The sequence below is a fragment of the Thermothielavioides terrestris genome, chromosome 1, assembly GCF_000226115.1.
Source record: "Thermothielavioides terrestris NRRL 8126 chromosome 1, complete sequence".
Taxonomy (NCBI): domain Eukaryota; kingdom Fungi; phylum Ascomycota; class Sordariomycetes; order Sordariales; family Chaetomiaceae; genus Thermothielavioides; species Thermothielavioides terrestris.
The window spans coordinates 5,051,464-5,065,374 of record NC_016457.1 but is presented as its reverse complement, the minus strand read 5'-3'; the positions used below and the strand labels follow the sequence as shown (position 1 = coordinate 5,065,374).

The window sequence follows — 13,911 nt, the reverse complement described above, 5'->3', positions numbered from 1 at the left end:
GCACGCTGACCTTCTCGGGGCAGAGTTCATGGCCAGTCACATACAGGTAGCTCTACGCCTCAAGGACGACTTCCACTTGCTTGAACAGGCTGACCTCCTCAAACTCGTGGGCCCTTCTCCAAAAACCGCGGCCGTCACACATGCGGCAACAACCTTGGCTCTCCTTTTCGTCAAGGGACTACCTTGACAATGACAAAGGAGATTTGCATCTTGGTATTCCGTACTCTCAGTCAGCTCCATGCTCGTTGTAACAGAGGACAACATGGAAAGACAAGCAGCTGAAGTATTCAAGAACAAATTCATGTCAAAAGCAAAACCATGCCATCTACTAATAGCAGAGATAAGGAAAAAGAGGAGACACCGCGTGGGAAAGAAAAAAAGAGCCACTGGACATACCGCGGATCGAACGCGGGACCGTCTGTATTTGCAGGAGCCACTGAGGCTTTGCAAAACAGAAATCATACCACTAGACCATATGCCCGTAGGACTTTGCGCTGTAGCCACTGCCGGTAACCTATGAAGAGCGATTGCGCTCCACCCCACCACCGGTCTCCTACACATTGCACCCCACAAAAACAGAAAGACAGTGTGAGCAGAAAAAAGGGGGCGGCGGAAAAAAAAGATAAAAGTGTTTTCTCACAGCCCCGACCGCAACAAGCAACCCCTGTCGGAGCCACACACGATTGCAGATCGGGTATGGTGTAGCGGTAACATCGTTGACTCTCACTTCTCAGGAGTGACTGCTCTCTCAACAGCCCCGGGTTCGACTCCCGGTATCCGAGATTTAGATGTCCAAGGGTTGCAGAACTGTCTTTTTTTTCGCTTGCTTGTTCTGTGTTCGGAAGAGCAGCATCTAGGTGATGTGTGTGCAGTGACAGTGTCAGGCGATTCCTTGGAGGAGCAAGTTGGAACCTTGTGATAAGCCAGCTCACCCCGAGAGTAAAATGCCCCAAAAAAAGGCACTTCGACTTCGCGAGCCGAGAGACTGGGTGCAAATTCAGGAGCGAGGTGCCCAGGGTCAGAGTTTTCTATGGACACAGCAAGAAAGGTGATCCTCCAACGAGGCCATGAAGCAACCTGCAACGTCTGCTAGAAACTTCAACGGGAGGTAGACGCACCGAGTCCACAAACTTCCAAGCCACGGCTCCCTCCTGCCGAGTCTGCCGCTGTTCTTCCAAAGATACTCACTGTCCCAACCTCGAACATTTATCGCTGAGAAGCGCCTTAGGCGCTGTGAGTGAGGATCGTCCAAGGTGTAAGTTACACAGGAGAGCATGTCATGAGGGTCTGCGGAGACTGACGGGGCAAAAAGCCCGACCCTGCCAGGACTCGAACCTGGAATCTTTACCACCGGAAAGTAACGCGTTAGCCATTACGCTACAAGGCCGTTGCATAGTCTGCTTGCCGAGGCAGCAACTTATGGTTGTATTCTGCCTTCACCATGCCTGGGGTAAGAAACTTGTGTTCTGTTTTGCTCTTGTATTTCGCAGGTAATCCACGAAGAATGGTTGGTTGTGGGAAAGCATAAGGGAATATTAAACAGCATCTCATGCTTAGGATAGAGAGCGATGAGCTGCCCGGCTGGAGAGCGGGTTTGGCTTTCGGTTGCTCGCCCAAGACTGTGTCATTACAACCGTAAGGTTAATACAGCGCCGCCATGGTTACCGACTAACTTTGACACAACCCTGAGCTTTCTGAAAAGGAACTCCTGCAGAAATGCCCCCCCGAGACTTGCCAGGAACAAAAAATCAGAGCAACCACTGGAACAGCAGCAAAAAACAACGCCGGACCTCAGACAGTCCTCGTTTCAGTGCGGTTTGTGTGGATCGAACACACGACCTTCAGATTGAGTTTTCCTGAAGTTTTGACTTCAGTCTGACGCTCTCCCAACTGAGCTAAACCCGCGTGGTCATTGGTCCTCGGTGGAGGAGAGGGCTTGATGTGGGTGGAGGTCAGTGGAGATGGTGCGAGCTCCGGGATGGAAGACAGTTGGGAGGACTCGGTTCAGGGGTGGGGTACCCTGGATCCAGCCTGTCGGTGGTAAATAAGGAGGCCGATTGGCAACCTAGGTAACCTCCGTTGGGTAGAGGTCTCATGATGTGTCGTTCGTCTCTTGATCCTGTGTTAATTGCCTTCTGATCTGGGCAATTCTCGTCACTCCGGATGACCGGAGGAGGCATTTACCTAGGGAGTGATCTTACAAACCTCCACGGACATCTCGAGGCAAGCGGGCAGACAAACACCTCTTTGCATTCGGTTGGCGATGCGCAGTTATGGAGGACCTAGGAACCGAGAGTTCGAGACGCAAGGGCACACACACGGCACGGAAATTGCCCTGCAGGCACGCTCGCCCTTCCATCTATCACCACGAGCCATGTGCCTGCGGAGTTAATAGCCGACCAGCAGCGCTTCATTAGCCGGCTGTTGTTGGTTGCCCCAGAGTCCCAGACAGGTTGCGCCCCATGGGCTTGGCGATGTCCGGTTTGCTGGCTCGGCTGAAGGTGCACGACTCCAGGAATGTTGTTTACGGTTACAATTTGAACGCTCAGCCGCCAGAACCAGAGGTCCATTCGGGATGATGGGGCGTTGTCGGTCATGTCCCGCATCCACGGTGTCGGAATCCGGGGGGAAGTGATTTAAGTGTGTTCTGCCTTCCACCCCCGAGACAGCTCACCGATCCAAACCCCTTCACCGTCGTCCCCATCCCGCACCCACCGGTTGCCCGCCATGTGGCTCTCAACCACCCTCCTTGCAGCCCTCACCCTCTCGGCCGTCCCGGCTGCCGCCCAGCTCAACCAACTGGCCAAGCAAGCCGGGCTCCTCTACTTCGGCACCGCGACCGACACGCCCTACGAGCGCGAGCGCGCCGCCTACGCCCAGGCCTACCCGCAGTACGACGCCATCTTCGCGGACCCGGCCGAGTTCGGGCAGACGACGCCGACGAACGGCCAGAAGTGGCTCTTCACGCAGCCCAGCCCGACCGTGTTCAACTTCACCGAGGGCGACGTGGTCGCCGACCTGGCGGCCGCCACGGGCAAGCTGCTGCGGTGCCACGCGCTGGTCTGGCACAGCCAGCTGGCGCCGTGGGTGGAGGCGACGAACTGGACGGCAGCGGCGCTGCGCGAGGCGGTCGAGCGCCACGTGCGTACCGTGGTCGGCTACTACCGCGGGCGCTGCCGCTCGTGGGACGTGGTCAACGAGGCGCTGGACGAGGACGGCTCGTACCGCGCCAGCGTCTTCTACCGCGTGCTCGGCGACGAGTACATCCGGCTGGCCTTCCGCGCCGCCGCCGAGGCCGACCCGGCCGCCCGGCTGTACTACAACGACTACGGCATCGAGCGGCCCGCGTCCAACAAGACGGCCGGCGCGCGGCGGCTGGTGCGCATGCTGAGGGAGGCCGGCGTGCGCATCGACGGCGTCGGCCTGCAGGCGCATCTGCACGCCGACAGCCATCCGACCGCCGCGGAGCTGATCGAGACGGCGAGGGGGTTTGGGGAGCTGGTGCGCGAGGTGGCGTTCACGGAGCTGGACGTGCGGATCGAGCTGCCGGTGAACGAGACCAATCTGGCGTGGCAGAAGGAGGCCTACCAGGACGTGGTGACGGCGTGCGTCAAGGTGGAGCAGTGCGTCGGCATCACCGTGTGGGACTTCTACGACCCGTTCAGCTGGATCCCGGCCACGTTCCCGGGCCAGGGCGCGCCGCTGCTGTGGTTCGACAACTTTACCAAGCATCCGGCGTACGACGGCATGGTGCAGACGTTCAAGCAGCTGATTGCCGAGAGAGGGGGGAAACCGTGTAGGCGGCGAGCAAGGGCTTAAGGTGAGAGCGTTGGTTGAAGCTGTCTTGAGATGGGCGAGCTAGGAACAACTTAGCCACCAGCAGATTTGTCGGCTCCATGGCCTGGCTGGGATGTGTACTTTGTATAGTTCAGCGCATGTATTAATTAAGTTAATTATCGACATGTCCCTTGTCCCCTTCGCTAGCCATATCCCTCCCATCATTCCGTTGCTTGCGTTGCTTTACACCTACCTAAAGTACCACAAAAGCAAACCAACTCCTCATCCCAGACATTAACCCATCAAATCGTAATCTTCCCAACGAGCGGCAAATCCCGACTGCTGCCGCCCACCTCGATCGTGTACTCGCCCCTGACCAGGCGCCACTTCTGCGCCACGACATCCCACACGCTCAGGTCCCTCCTGGTGAGGCCAAACGACACGGTCGCCTTGCTCGACGCATTCAGGAACGGCTTCTCGAACCCGCGCAGCTGCCGCACCGGCGCGCCCTCCGCGGGGATGCCCACGTACAGCTGCGCCACCTCGGCCCCGGCGACGCCGCCCGTGTTGGCCACCTCGGCCGTCACGTTGACCAGCACGTCCCACAGGTCGCGCGGCCCGCCCTCGAGCACCTCGCCGATCGGGTACTCGTCGAGCCTGGCGCCCGCCGCCGTGCGCACCGTCAGGTTGCTGTAGTTGAAGGTGGTGTAGCTCAGGCCGAAGCCGAACGGGTAGCGCGGCGTGATGTTGCGCGCGTCGAAGTGCCGGTAGTCGACCAGCACGCCCTCGGTGAAGTTGCTCTGTGGGAAGCGGGCGAAGGCGCCGGCGGGCCGGTCGGGTCCCAGGACGGCGTAGTCCGACTCGTTGTGCGCGACGGTGTAGGGCAGCTTGCCGGAGGGGTTGGCGCGGCCGTACAGCAGGTCGACGAGCGCGCGGCCCGAGGCCTCGCCGGGCAGGTGGGCGAACAGCAGGGCCGTCACGTTGGGGTGGTCGACGAACTGGTCGACCAGCCGGATGCCGGCGTTGTGCAGCACCACGATCGTGTTGTTACAGCTGTCGGCGACGTGCTTGATGAGCCCGTCGGTGAAGTCGTCGCGCACGCCCGGCCGGTCGGCGGCCTCGGTGGCGTACGCGTTGCCGAAGACGAGGCAGGCGTCCGACGCCGGGTTGACGAGCGGCGCGCCGCTGACAAAGTCCCAGAAGAGCGCCGTTCCGTCGTCGTAGGCCTGCTGGACCAGCGCGTCGAAGGGCGAGACGGCCAGGGACTGCGACGTGGCTCCGGACCCGCCGCCCGAGTAGATCGTGCCGTTGAACGCGATGGCCGTGTGCCCGAAGTCCTGCGACTCTCCGAAGAATGCGTTGCCAAACTCGGTGTAGTTGAACGACTCCGCGCCGTAGAGCCACGGCGAGAGCCCGCCGGTGGGGTCGTTGACGTCGGGATTCTTGGCTGAGTAGCCGAAGATGGACAGCATCTTGGGCTGCTTTAGGGGCAGGGCGTTGCGCACATTCTTGACCAGGACGTGGCCTTCCACGGCACCGTCGAGCAATGTTGAGCGGAAAGAAGAGTTTCTTGCGTCGACAATCCGGTGAGGCTTCGTGATATCTGCCGCCATGCCCACGCCGGGCTTGGGGAAGTCCTTGTCCTGGCTCATCTGATACCACGAGGCCAGCATTCTGCGTCTGTCAGCAAAAGGAGGCCAAACAATGAAGCAGGCAGTATTACCTTGTCACCATGTCGTCGAGGCGGGACTCGGGGACCGAGCCATTTTTAACGGCCTCTACGAGGTGAGATCCCCAAAATGCATCGCCGCTGGGCATTGCGACGTCCAAGCCGGCCAGGGCTGCGGCGACCCCGGCGTGTTGGGCGCCCCAGTCGCTGACGACCCAGCCCTGGAAGCCTAGCTCGGTCTTGAGAAGGCCGTTGAGAGTCTTGCTGTTTGCACAGCCGTACGAGTTATTCAGCCGGTTGTACGAGCACATGATATTGCCGCTGCCGGCGTGGACAGCATCTTGGAAGGGCCTGGCGAGTGTTAGAAAGGGGTGAGAGCGAAGATGTCCGTCCATGGACCTACCAGAGGTAGACCTCGTGCATCGTCCGGTCATCAATGTTGGACGAGACCGACTCGACATCACCAGAAGGGTTCCGGTTGGTCTCTTGCTCGTTGGCGATGTAATGCTACAGAGTGTCAGCGACTGCCTGAAGACCCGTGCAGAGACGCGTACCTTGGTGCTCGTGATGACCCCAGCAGCCTGCACTGCCGAAACCGTTTCGTACGCCAGAGCACCTGACAGATAGGGGTCACTTGAGAAGCCTGGTTGTCGTTGTCAGCAGAGATTTCACGCTCGCACCGTCGCGATTCCGGCCCTACCTTCCCAGTTCCTACCGCTCAAGACCACCCGGCCGGCCGGACCGACGACGGGCCCAAGGAGCACATTCACGCCCTTGGTCTTGAACTCTCCGCCCATACCCGCGCCGCGCTGGCGGGCGAGCGCCTTGTTCCAGCTGGCACCGACATGGATCCCGCTCGGCCAGCTGCTGACGAAGTCGGTCCCTCGGAGGCCGTTGCCAGCGTCGCCCAGGCACATCCCAGAGAAGTTGAGACGCGGAATGGCCGGCAGATAGCCAACACACCCGGTGTAGGACGATTGGCCCCCGGTCAAGTTGACCTATCCCCTGGTCAGCTTCACCCATGAACCAGCACCCAGAACAACGCGCCCTAGAAAGCAACTGCGCTGGCCTACCCACCTTCTCCTCAACCGTCATCCTCCCCACCATCTGCTTAGCCTTGGCAAACGCCTCCGCCCACGACCCAGCACCGGTCATATTCGCTGCCAGCCCCGTCAGCCATCCGGCACCCTTCACCACTCCACTAACCCACCTCCTACTTAATGAAGTAGGCGGGTAATTGTCATTGGCAAGGAGCACTCACGCGAGGGATAGACGGGCGGCGACAGGCCGTAGAAGTGCGCGTCGTCCGTGATCACCCCGCCGTCGCCGCTGCCCCCATCCTGCCCCGCAGCCTCCCCGCCGCCTCCGCCGCCGTGCCTGTTGCGCAGCGCAGCGAGGCCGGCCAGGCCGCCGCCGATGATGAGCAGGGCGGCGGCGACCAGCACGGCGATGCCGCGCCGCGTGCGGAGGAAGGGGAAGCGCTGCGTTAGCTTTGATTGTCAACTGCTCCTGCTGGCGGCGGCGGCGGCGGCGGCGGCAGCGGCTGTTGTTGTTGTTTCGGGGAGGGCAGGGGCGGTGGTAGTGGTGGCGGTGTCCCGGGAGGGATCGGTCATGAGAGGCTTCTCGGAGGAGTGGGGTGTCATTTTGGGGGCGGTAGGTTGGGTGAGTTTGTGATCAAGCCTCCTATATGCACAAGTGCTGGTTATGTCGGTTGTGCCGTTAGGCTGTCTGTGTGTTCACTTGAGACTGCAGGGATAATATCTCGTATGTCTGGTCGCGGTTAGTTAGCCCACTCTCGAATGGGGTTTTGCCAACTTGCATCTCAACTGGGGGTTATGCAAGATGCCTTGGGGACTGACGGTGGCTTGTTTACACAACTTTGCCTCTGCTAACGAACCAGGCAGGCAGGTGAGCGAGCGGAACGGACCCCGAGTTGAGCTGCACAATGATCAAAACAAATGGAATCCAACTGCACAATGCAAACCCAGTGATAACATGCAGGATGGACAAAGTGCAGCGACTGGGATGTCGGCAGTCCGGTTAACGAATGTTCGTATAATTCGGCTCATCTCATCAACACAGTGGCCATCTCACACGGTCATGACTGCGATCGCCCGTTGTCAGCCGCAACGGCCCGTTGCCGAGGGGAAGACACGCAGAACCGCGCCTGTAAACCGCGCCTGTACCGCGCCCGGCCCCACCGCACACCACCGCTGATCTTCACCCTTTGATTTCAGGACCAGCGCCTACTGTGCTAACCCCGGGCCATCCGTCCGATCCGGTTCTGCAAGCCAAACCTGGAACCCAGACCAACTCGGATTACACTAGTGTGCCCCGTAACAGCCATTGTTATGTCTCAGGTTTGCTTCGTGTTGAGAGACGTTTCCGTACTCCGTACTTGATGCACAATAGCGCAATGCTCCTCCGGGTATTATTCTTTCATTATACTCGGGAAGGCCTCGTTTTTGAGACACCCGAGCCACAGCGCACAAGTAATCCGCCGTCATTGTTTGTGTGCACTACGCCAAGATTGCAACTACCCGTCGCCGCCCCTGGCCGAGAGTGTGGCAAACCTCAGATCAGATCAGAGACAGAACCACGTGGGCGCCATATGGCAAAAGCGGCCCACTGCACAAACTCGGATCAGCCGAATGCTGTCCCACTTCCACAGCAGCAAGAACAAGGACGCAGAAAAGCCTCACCGCTGTTCTCTGCCCTCCGTACACGACACTCACCCACAGTACGGAGTGCAGAACTTGATAACGTTACTCCGTCCAGCCGGTCCGTCAGCCACAACACAACACAACAAGGGAGGGGGGGCGCGCGGAATTCCTCCCGTGTGTGGCGCCAATCTGCAAGGATGAGAAGATGGGAAACACCGCTCTCCCGGCTCCCTTCCAGCTGTTAAACACCCACACACCCCAAGGGTTCGCGCCACTCACTAACTTATCCGAGGCACCGCAATCGAACTCGTGTCATCCATAGTTAATCCGCAGTCCCACCCTCCCACCGCGAACCTGGCCGATCATGCCTCAATTGAGCAAGCCAAATTGGCCAAAGCCAGGCCTGGGTCTAGCGCACTCGGTAATGGACATACACTATCCGTACATCCCGTCCACGCTGTGTCCTGGACAGATGAACACAGTTCATGCAAGCGAATGGCCAACATGTCCGATGCATTTCGCCTGCACTATCAGAGTACATACAGTAGTGTACTGTTGATCAGTGCTGCCGCCGTAACCCTATCCTCGCAGCAGACACATGCTCGAGACTCGTCTGCTCGCCCTCTCATCCCATGCAAGGTAGCGTGGACCCGATATGATAGTTACACTAGCCGTTCGAGCCAAAAACAGGGAGTGACGCCATCGTCATTTTCCTCATATCCACCTCCACCCCTTTCCATGCTCAGGGATTCCCGGGGGAAGTCGGATGGGATGGATGAGCGCCCTCACTCCTCCCCTGCCCACCACCATCCACGGTAGACGTTAAAGAGGTCCCGCCAAGACTAATTTCGGCCAATTGTCGGCAATGTTTTTACAGCGTCAGTACCCCGCCAAGACCGCCAAGCGGTTTGCACTATCGCCAAGGGTTAGTTCGCCGGGGGTACGGGGGGCGGCGCCAGCCCCCCGCTAGTTAGGGTGAGGGTTATAGTTAGGGTGAGGGTCAATGTTAGGGTACGGGTTAACTTCGTTTTCTTTTTTTTCGATTTGGTTAAGGTTTCACGAAGCTATTGCTATAAATCTTTGCAATTCTCGTTGTTGATGTTGCTCGAAGTCGTCGTAGCCCCGCTCACCTTATAGCGATTGTAAATACTTATAAGCGGCAGTCTCCGAAATTAGTCTTGGCGGGACCTCTTTAACGACAACCCTATCCACAGCCTGCGGCAGGGGTGATTTATTAGGCAGTGGACAGACCATTGCTATGTGATAAAACCTCCCTCCATTGGGTTATTCTTAAAGAGGTCCCGCCAAGACTAATTTCGGAACCTGCCGCTTACAAGTATTTACAAATTGCCACAAGGGAGCGGGGTCGCTACGACTTCGAGCAACATCAACAACGAAGAATTACAAAGACTCGTAGCAGCAACTTCGTGAAACCTCAACCAAATTGAAAAAAAAAGAAAACGAAGTTAACCCGCACCCTAACCTTGACCCTCACCCTAACTATAACCCTCACCCTAACCAGCGGGGGGGCTGGCGCCGCCCCCCGCACCCCCGGCGAACTAACCCGTGGCTAACCCGTGGCGATAGTGCAAACCCCTTGGCGGTCTTGGCGGGGTACTGACGCTGTAAAAACATTGCCGACAATTGGCCGAAATTAGTCTTGGCGGGACCTCTTTAAGATCCAGCCTCCGTTGCTGTCGTCCAACAACCGTCGCTGTCCCCATTTTCCTTCCTTCGAAGACATCCACAAGCGAAATCAGTCAAACCAAAAGAAAATACCCTGAACTGCCCATACCCGGTTCACAACAGATGATTCCGACAGTCTCCGATTTCGAACGGAGAAAGCGCAGCCGCGTCAAGGGAGGGGAAGGCGGCTTTTTCGCGATTGAAGAGGATATGTCATCGGTCGCTTCGGTCGTCCGTTCGTCAAAATGTGAAATGTGTTGAACGCTAAGCCGCCTCCAGTGCCGTACCATTTCCCCGTGCCGTAAGTGGGTGATAAGATATAGACAAAATGTGACCGAAGGTGCGCCGGCAGCCAGCCGCTAGTATAGTATACAAAGGAAAGACAGCAAAAGAACACAAAAATCAGGCGAAGGTTATTGGACCGGCGCCGTAGATCATCTCGCAGATTCGTCTCGGCGTTGGGCTGGCGCGGGGGCTGGGGGCGCGCATCATTCAGACCCTATCGACAAGTCACCAGTGTTAGGTAGGGCGCGCCAAGTTCGTGTCCGATAAAAAAGTGACGTTCGTGGTATCATAATAACATGAAGACACGGGAAGAAGGGAAATCAGGATCCAGCTGGGCTTTTCTCCGTACCCTGCGCCCAGCGAGAGCGCTTTTCCAACAGGATGCCTTAAGGCCGGGCGAGGGGCCACGAGTGGAGAAGTGGACTTGCCCTGTAAAATCAGGGTGTCAAAACACGCAAGCATCAGCTCTTACAAAATAAGCTGCTTCAGGTTCCGCTGGATGATCATGTCCTGCACGGAACCCATGGTGATCTTCAACAGGTTCGTGTCGGTCGCATTCGTGAAGTGGCCGTAGATCTCCTTCTCCGGGTTCCGGTTGAGCGCCCGGAACTTGTCCATGAAGTACTTGCTGGCCTGCTTCCAGTCGTCCGGCGGGCCGTGGTAGTCGGTGAAGCCGTGCTTCGTTATCGGGCTCTTGGGGAGCTTCTCCTTGAAGAGGTCCATCTTGTTGAGGAAGAGGATGAGCGCCGACTTCGTGAACCAGTGCGAGTTGGCGATGGACTCCCACAGCATCAGCGCCTCATTCATTTGGTTCTGGTCACAGGCAATGCATTGTTAGCGATCCCGATGGCACGCGGCTAAAAGACCACAAGAGATCGGGGTTGCACGTACGCCGTCCTTATCCTCCACTAGACATTGATCGTAGCCGGAGATGGCCACCAGGAACAACAAGCAGTTGACGTTTTCGAAGCAGTGAATCCACTTTTTCCGTTCTGACCGCTGGCCGCCCACGTCGAACATGCGGTACGTGAGCTGGCCGAGGTCGAAGATGGTCTCGGTGATGCCGGTTGTCCTGAGTCTTGACCGCAGGAGATCCTGGTCTGTGGGCACGTAGGACCGATCCCAAAGTCTCTCCAGGTCGTTGCAGAAGCTTGAATCCAGTCAGCCCCTATAGGTCCGCCGCCCCAATGCAAGCGCGCAGACTTACTAGTCCAAGTTGTCGTGCAGCGCGTACTCGTTGCCCTTCTCAATGGCCTTGCGAACGCCCGCGTCGACCCACAGCTTCTTGACGGGCTCCAAGTACTCCTCCGGCAGTGGCTCGTCCGCCGTCATCTCGTAATCGACCATGATCTGGGCCATGTTTTTCTGTTTACGCGAGCGGGTAAGTATGTGGCCAAGCACCTGGCAACGCCCTCGCAGGACTGGGGAGATGGGGGCGGGGGAGGGGCAAGTGAGGGGAATGCTTGCCTCGTTTTCGGGGTTCTCGAACTTGATGCCATTGTCGTTCATTGCGTCGAAGATTAGGCGGAAAGACTGGATGATATTTGTGAACACCACGGGCTTCCACTCCATTTTCTCGTTCTTGCTGAATCCTTGCGCATAGATGAGCTTCATCTGCTTGAGGACTGTCGATTTTCCGGATTCGCCGGCCCCTGTTCGCTCGCTAGGTCAGCCTCGTGGCCCTTGCCAAACGCCACCCAAAAAGCGACTGGTGCGCACCTAGCAGCAGCAGCTTCACCTCCCTTGCCATTCGCTTCTCGTCCGCGCGGATGATCTTGTCCAGCTCGCGCGACCGGGCAGCGCCCGCCTCATCGATCTTTTCGCGACCCCCGAAACACATCGTGGCGGCGCTTTGCGGACAACCGTCACCCAATGGGCGAATCGAGTTTCCGAAACCCAGACGCCGAGTCTCTGGCGGTAAGTGGCTGACGTCGGCCAAGGTTCGATTGCTGGAGCTCTCGGTGGGTGAATGAATGACGGCAGCGGGACAGACAATGGAATGGAGCTCCCGTCGAACTAACGGCCAGCCGCAGCGAACTTGGATTTGAAACGCTTTTTTTCCGACTGAGCGTGTGGTGTCGAGCTAAAAGCTTCCTCGATTGCTCTGCTCTGGCGAAGCAAGTAGGAGCCTGCCCAATTGGTGAAAATACAAAGGTCGGCTCCCAACAAGAAGGCCAAACAGTATTTTGCTACTTGATTCGATTTTGGCGGATATTGCCTGCTTTTCCGGCTGGTCTTCTCGAGTTCGGCGTGCTGTCGAGTGGCTGAGATCGGAGGGTGATGGGGGAATCAGACAGCCCGGTTCAGGAGGCGCATCAGGCTGGCACGACTCCTAGTTAAAGAAAACGTCGTCTGTATTTGTAAGGTCCGGCGGCGGCGAAGCACGATGCCTGTCAGCACCGAGGTTTCACACGGCGAGAGAAGCGACAGGTCAAAGTCTTGTCTGGGCGGCCGAGAAACCAGTGCTCGGGAGGCGCAGAACTCACACCGGTGCGACCTTCCCTTGGGATGTTGTACTTTATTAATTATCCTCCTGGCCTGCGGCACGCTAATAAAGCTCCATCCATGCTGCATGCCAGGTGCGCCATCCTCGGGAGCCCTTGCCCGAGCTCGTGCTGCGGCAAGCAGGGGGCCACCCCGGACGCCGGCGCATTTAACCCCCGCCCAGCTTCGTTCTGGGTCTCTCTCCCGCTTCCCGGTCTGTTGTCCCAGGCCATCACGAACGTTCACTGCGCACATCTCATGACTTTGCCGCGCCGAGGAAGACGCTGGGCTTCGGCCAACCGTGAACACAAGGCTCTTCCCGGTCGCGGCCGCGGGGTTGAGAGCGGCGCTAACTACACTAGGTGGTACTGGACTAGCTACCGGGCTCTCCCGTCCCCGCGGGTCCATCAACGGTCGAAGAAGGTTGATCACGGCCAAGATGGCGCCGGTCTTTCGCAGCGTTCCCTTGGTTTGCGGTCTCTTGTTATGTAGCTCCGCACTGGATCCTCTTGCGATGGAGAATATGACGGCATTTGCGGGTGAGCTTGCCAGCTTCGAGTCAGTTCCGCGCCCGTTAGTGCACAAGACTGATCGAGTCACGCTGTCCCACGATTCGAGATCCGGGCTTGTTACATAACGCTAAATCGCATGTTTTATTCGGGACGCCTAGGCCGACTGCACTACAAAGAACCTCGTTACCACTCTCCTTGGCGGCCCTCGATTGCCAGGCTTCCGCAGTCTGTGCGCGAATAGCCGTCCTGCCAGTGTTCGATGCATTTCATGTCGCAGTGTCCGCCTCCAGTCTGTCCGCTCGTTAGTTAACGATGTGTGTGTCCCCTATTTTTTCTAACAACCAAGAAAACACCCGGCCGGGCTTGGGCCATGCAGGGTTTGGTCGCTTAGTTCAGTAACGTAACCTTCGACTGACGAAGTGGAAGACGGAATGTTCCCGGCTGGCGCCTGGCCAATCGCGGCCCCTGCCTGAAAGGGCCTGCGGATGTGGCTTGTGAAACACGGACCTGATCTCCAGCTATTTCTTTTTCTTGCGTCTTGCTTCCCGCCCCACTTTTCTGCCACGCGAGCTGCCGCTGCTCCCACCGATTTGATGCCGCTGATTGCCATCTGAGTGGCTTCGAGCCACGCGGCTCTCAGCAAACGTTTAACTGGGTCTCGGCTTTGGTGCATCTGAGTCATTTCCTTCTGACATAGGTACACTAGATGATTCTTTTCTGTCTCTCGCCACCAGAAAAACGCATTGTTTACTGCTGCCCGGTGAAAACGCGATGTGCCAACGCCTCGCAATGCATCCCCCTCGGGCACCGAGTCCGTGCTCTGGGTCAGGGAGTG

General features: G+C 58.0%; 3 protein-coding genes and 4 non-coding genes across 7 annotated transcripts; 2 read left to right on the top strand and 5 right to left on the bottom strand.

Moving 5' to 3' along the window:
• Positions 1-387: 387 nt before the first annotated feature.
• Positions 388-481, bottom strand: THITE_t12. The gene has a single exon. It is a non-coding gene; the product is annotated as a tRNA-Ala (tRNA).
• A 209-nt stretch (positions 482-690) lies between these two features.
• On the top strand, positions 691-782 carry THITE_t30. The gene has a single exon. It is a non-coding gene; the product is annotated as a tRNA-Glu (tRNA).
• A 532-nt stretch (positions 783-1,314) lies between these two features.
• Positions 1,315-1,387, bottom strand: THITE_t11. The gene has a single exon. It is a non-coding gene; the product is annotated as a tRNA-Arg (tRNA).
• Positions 1,388-1,811: 424 nt separating this feature from the next.
• On the bottom strand, positions 1,812-1,905 carry THITE_t10. The gene has a single exon. It is a non-coding gene; the product is annotated as a tRNA-Phe (tRNA).
• Positions 1,906-2,543: 638 nt separating this feature from the next.
• Positions 2,544-3,949, top strand: THITE_2108762 (glycoside hydrolase family 10 protein). The gene has a single exon (XM_003649747.1). The coding sequence runs from the start codon at positions 2,728-2,730 to the stop codon at positions 3,817-3,819; it is 1,092 nt and encodes a 363-aa protein (XP_003649795.1). The 5' UTR covers positions 2,544-2,727; the 3' UTR covers positions 3,820-3,949.
• On the bottom strand, positions 3,950-6,688 carry THITE_2108759 (glycoside hydrolase family 3 protein). Its single transcript, XM_003649746.1, has 5 exons — positions 6,147-6,688; positions 6,001-6,089; positions 5,850-5,953; positions 5,501-5,797; positions 3,950-5,451 (listed from the first exon to the last, which is right to left on the bottom strand). Exons 1-5 carry the CDS (start codon positions 6,361-6,363, stop codon positions 4,080-4,082), a joined length of 2,079 nt encoding a protein of 692 aa, XP_003649794.1. The 5' UTR covers positions 6,364-6,688; the 3' UTR covers positions 3,950-4,079.
• Positions 6,689-10,171: 3,483 nt separating this feature from the next.
• On the bottom strand, positions 10,172-12,144 carry THITE_2108755 (uncharacterized protein). Its single transcript, XM_003649745.1, has 5 exons — positions 11,800-12,144; positions 11,288-11,732; positions 10,972-11,230; positions 10,553-10,893; positions 10,172-10,294 (listed from the first exon to the last, which is right to left on the bottom strand). The coding sequence occupies exons 1-5, from the start codon at positions 11,918-11,920 to the stop codon at positions 10,288-10,290; spliced, it is 1,173 nt and encodes a 390-aa protein (XP_003649793.1). The 5' UTR covers positions 11,921-12,144; the 3' UTR covers positions 10,172-10,287.
• Positions 12,145-13,911: the final 1,767 nt, after the last annotated feature.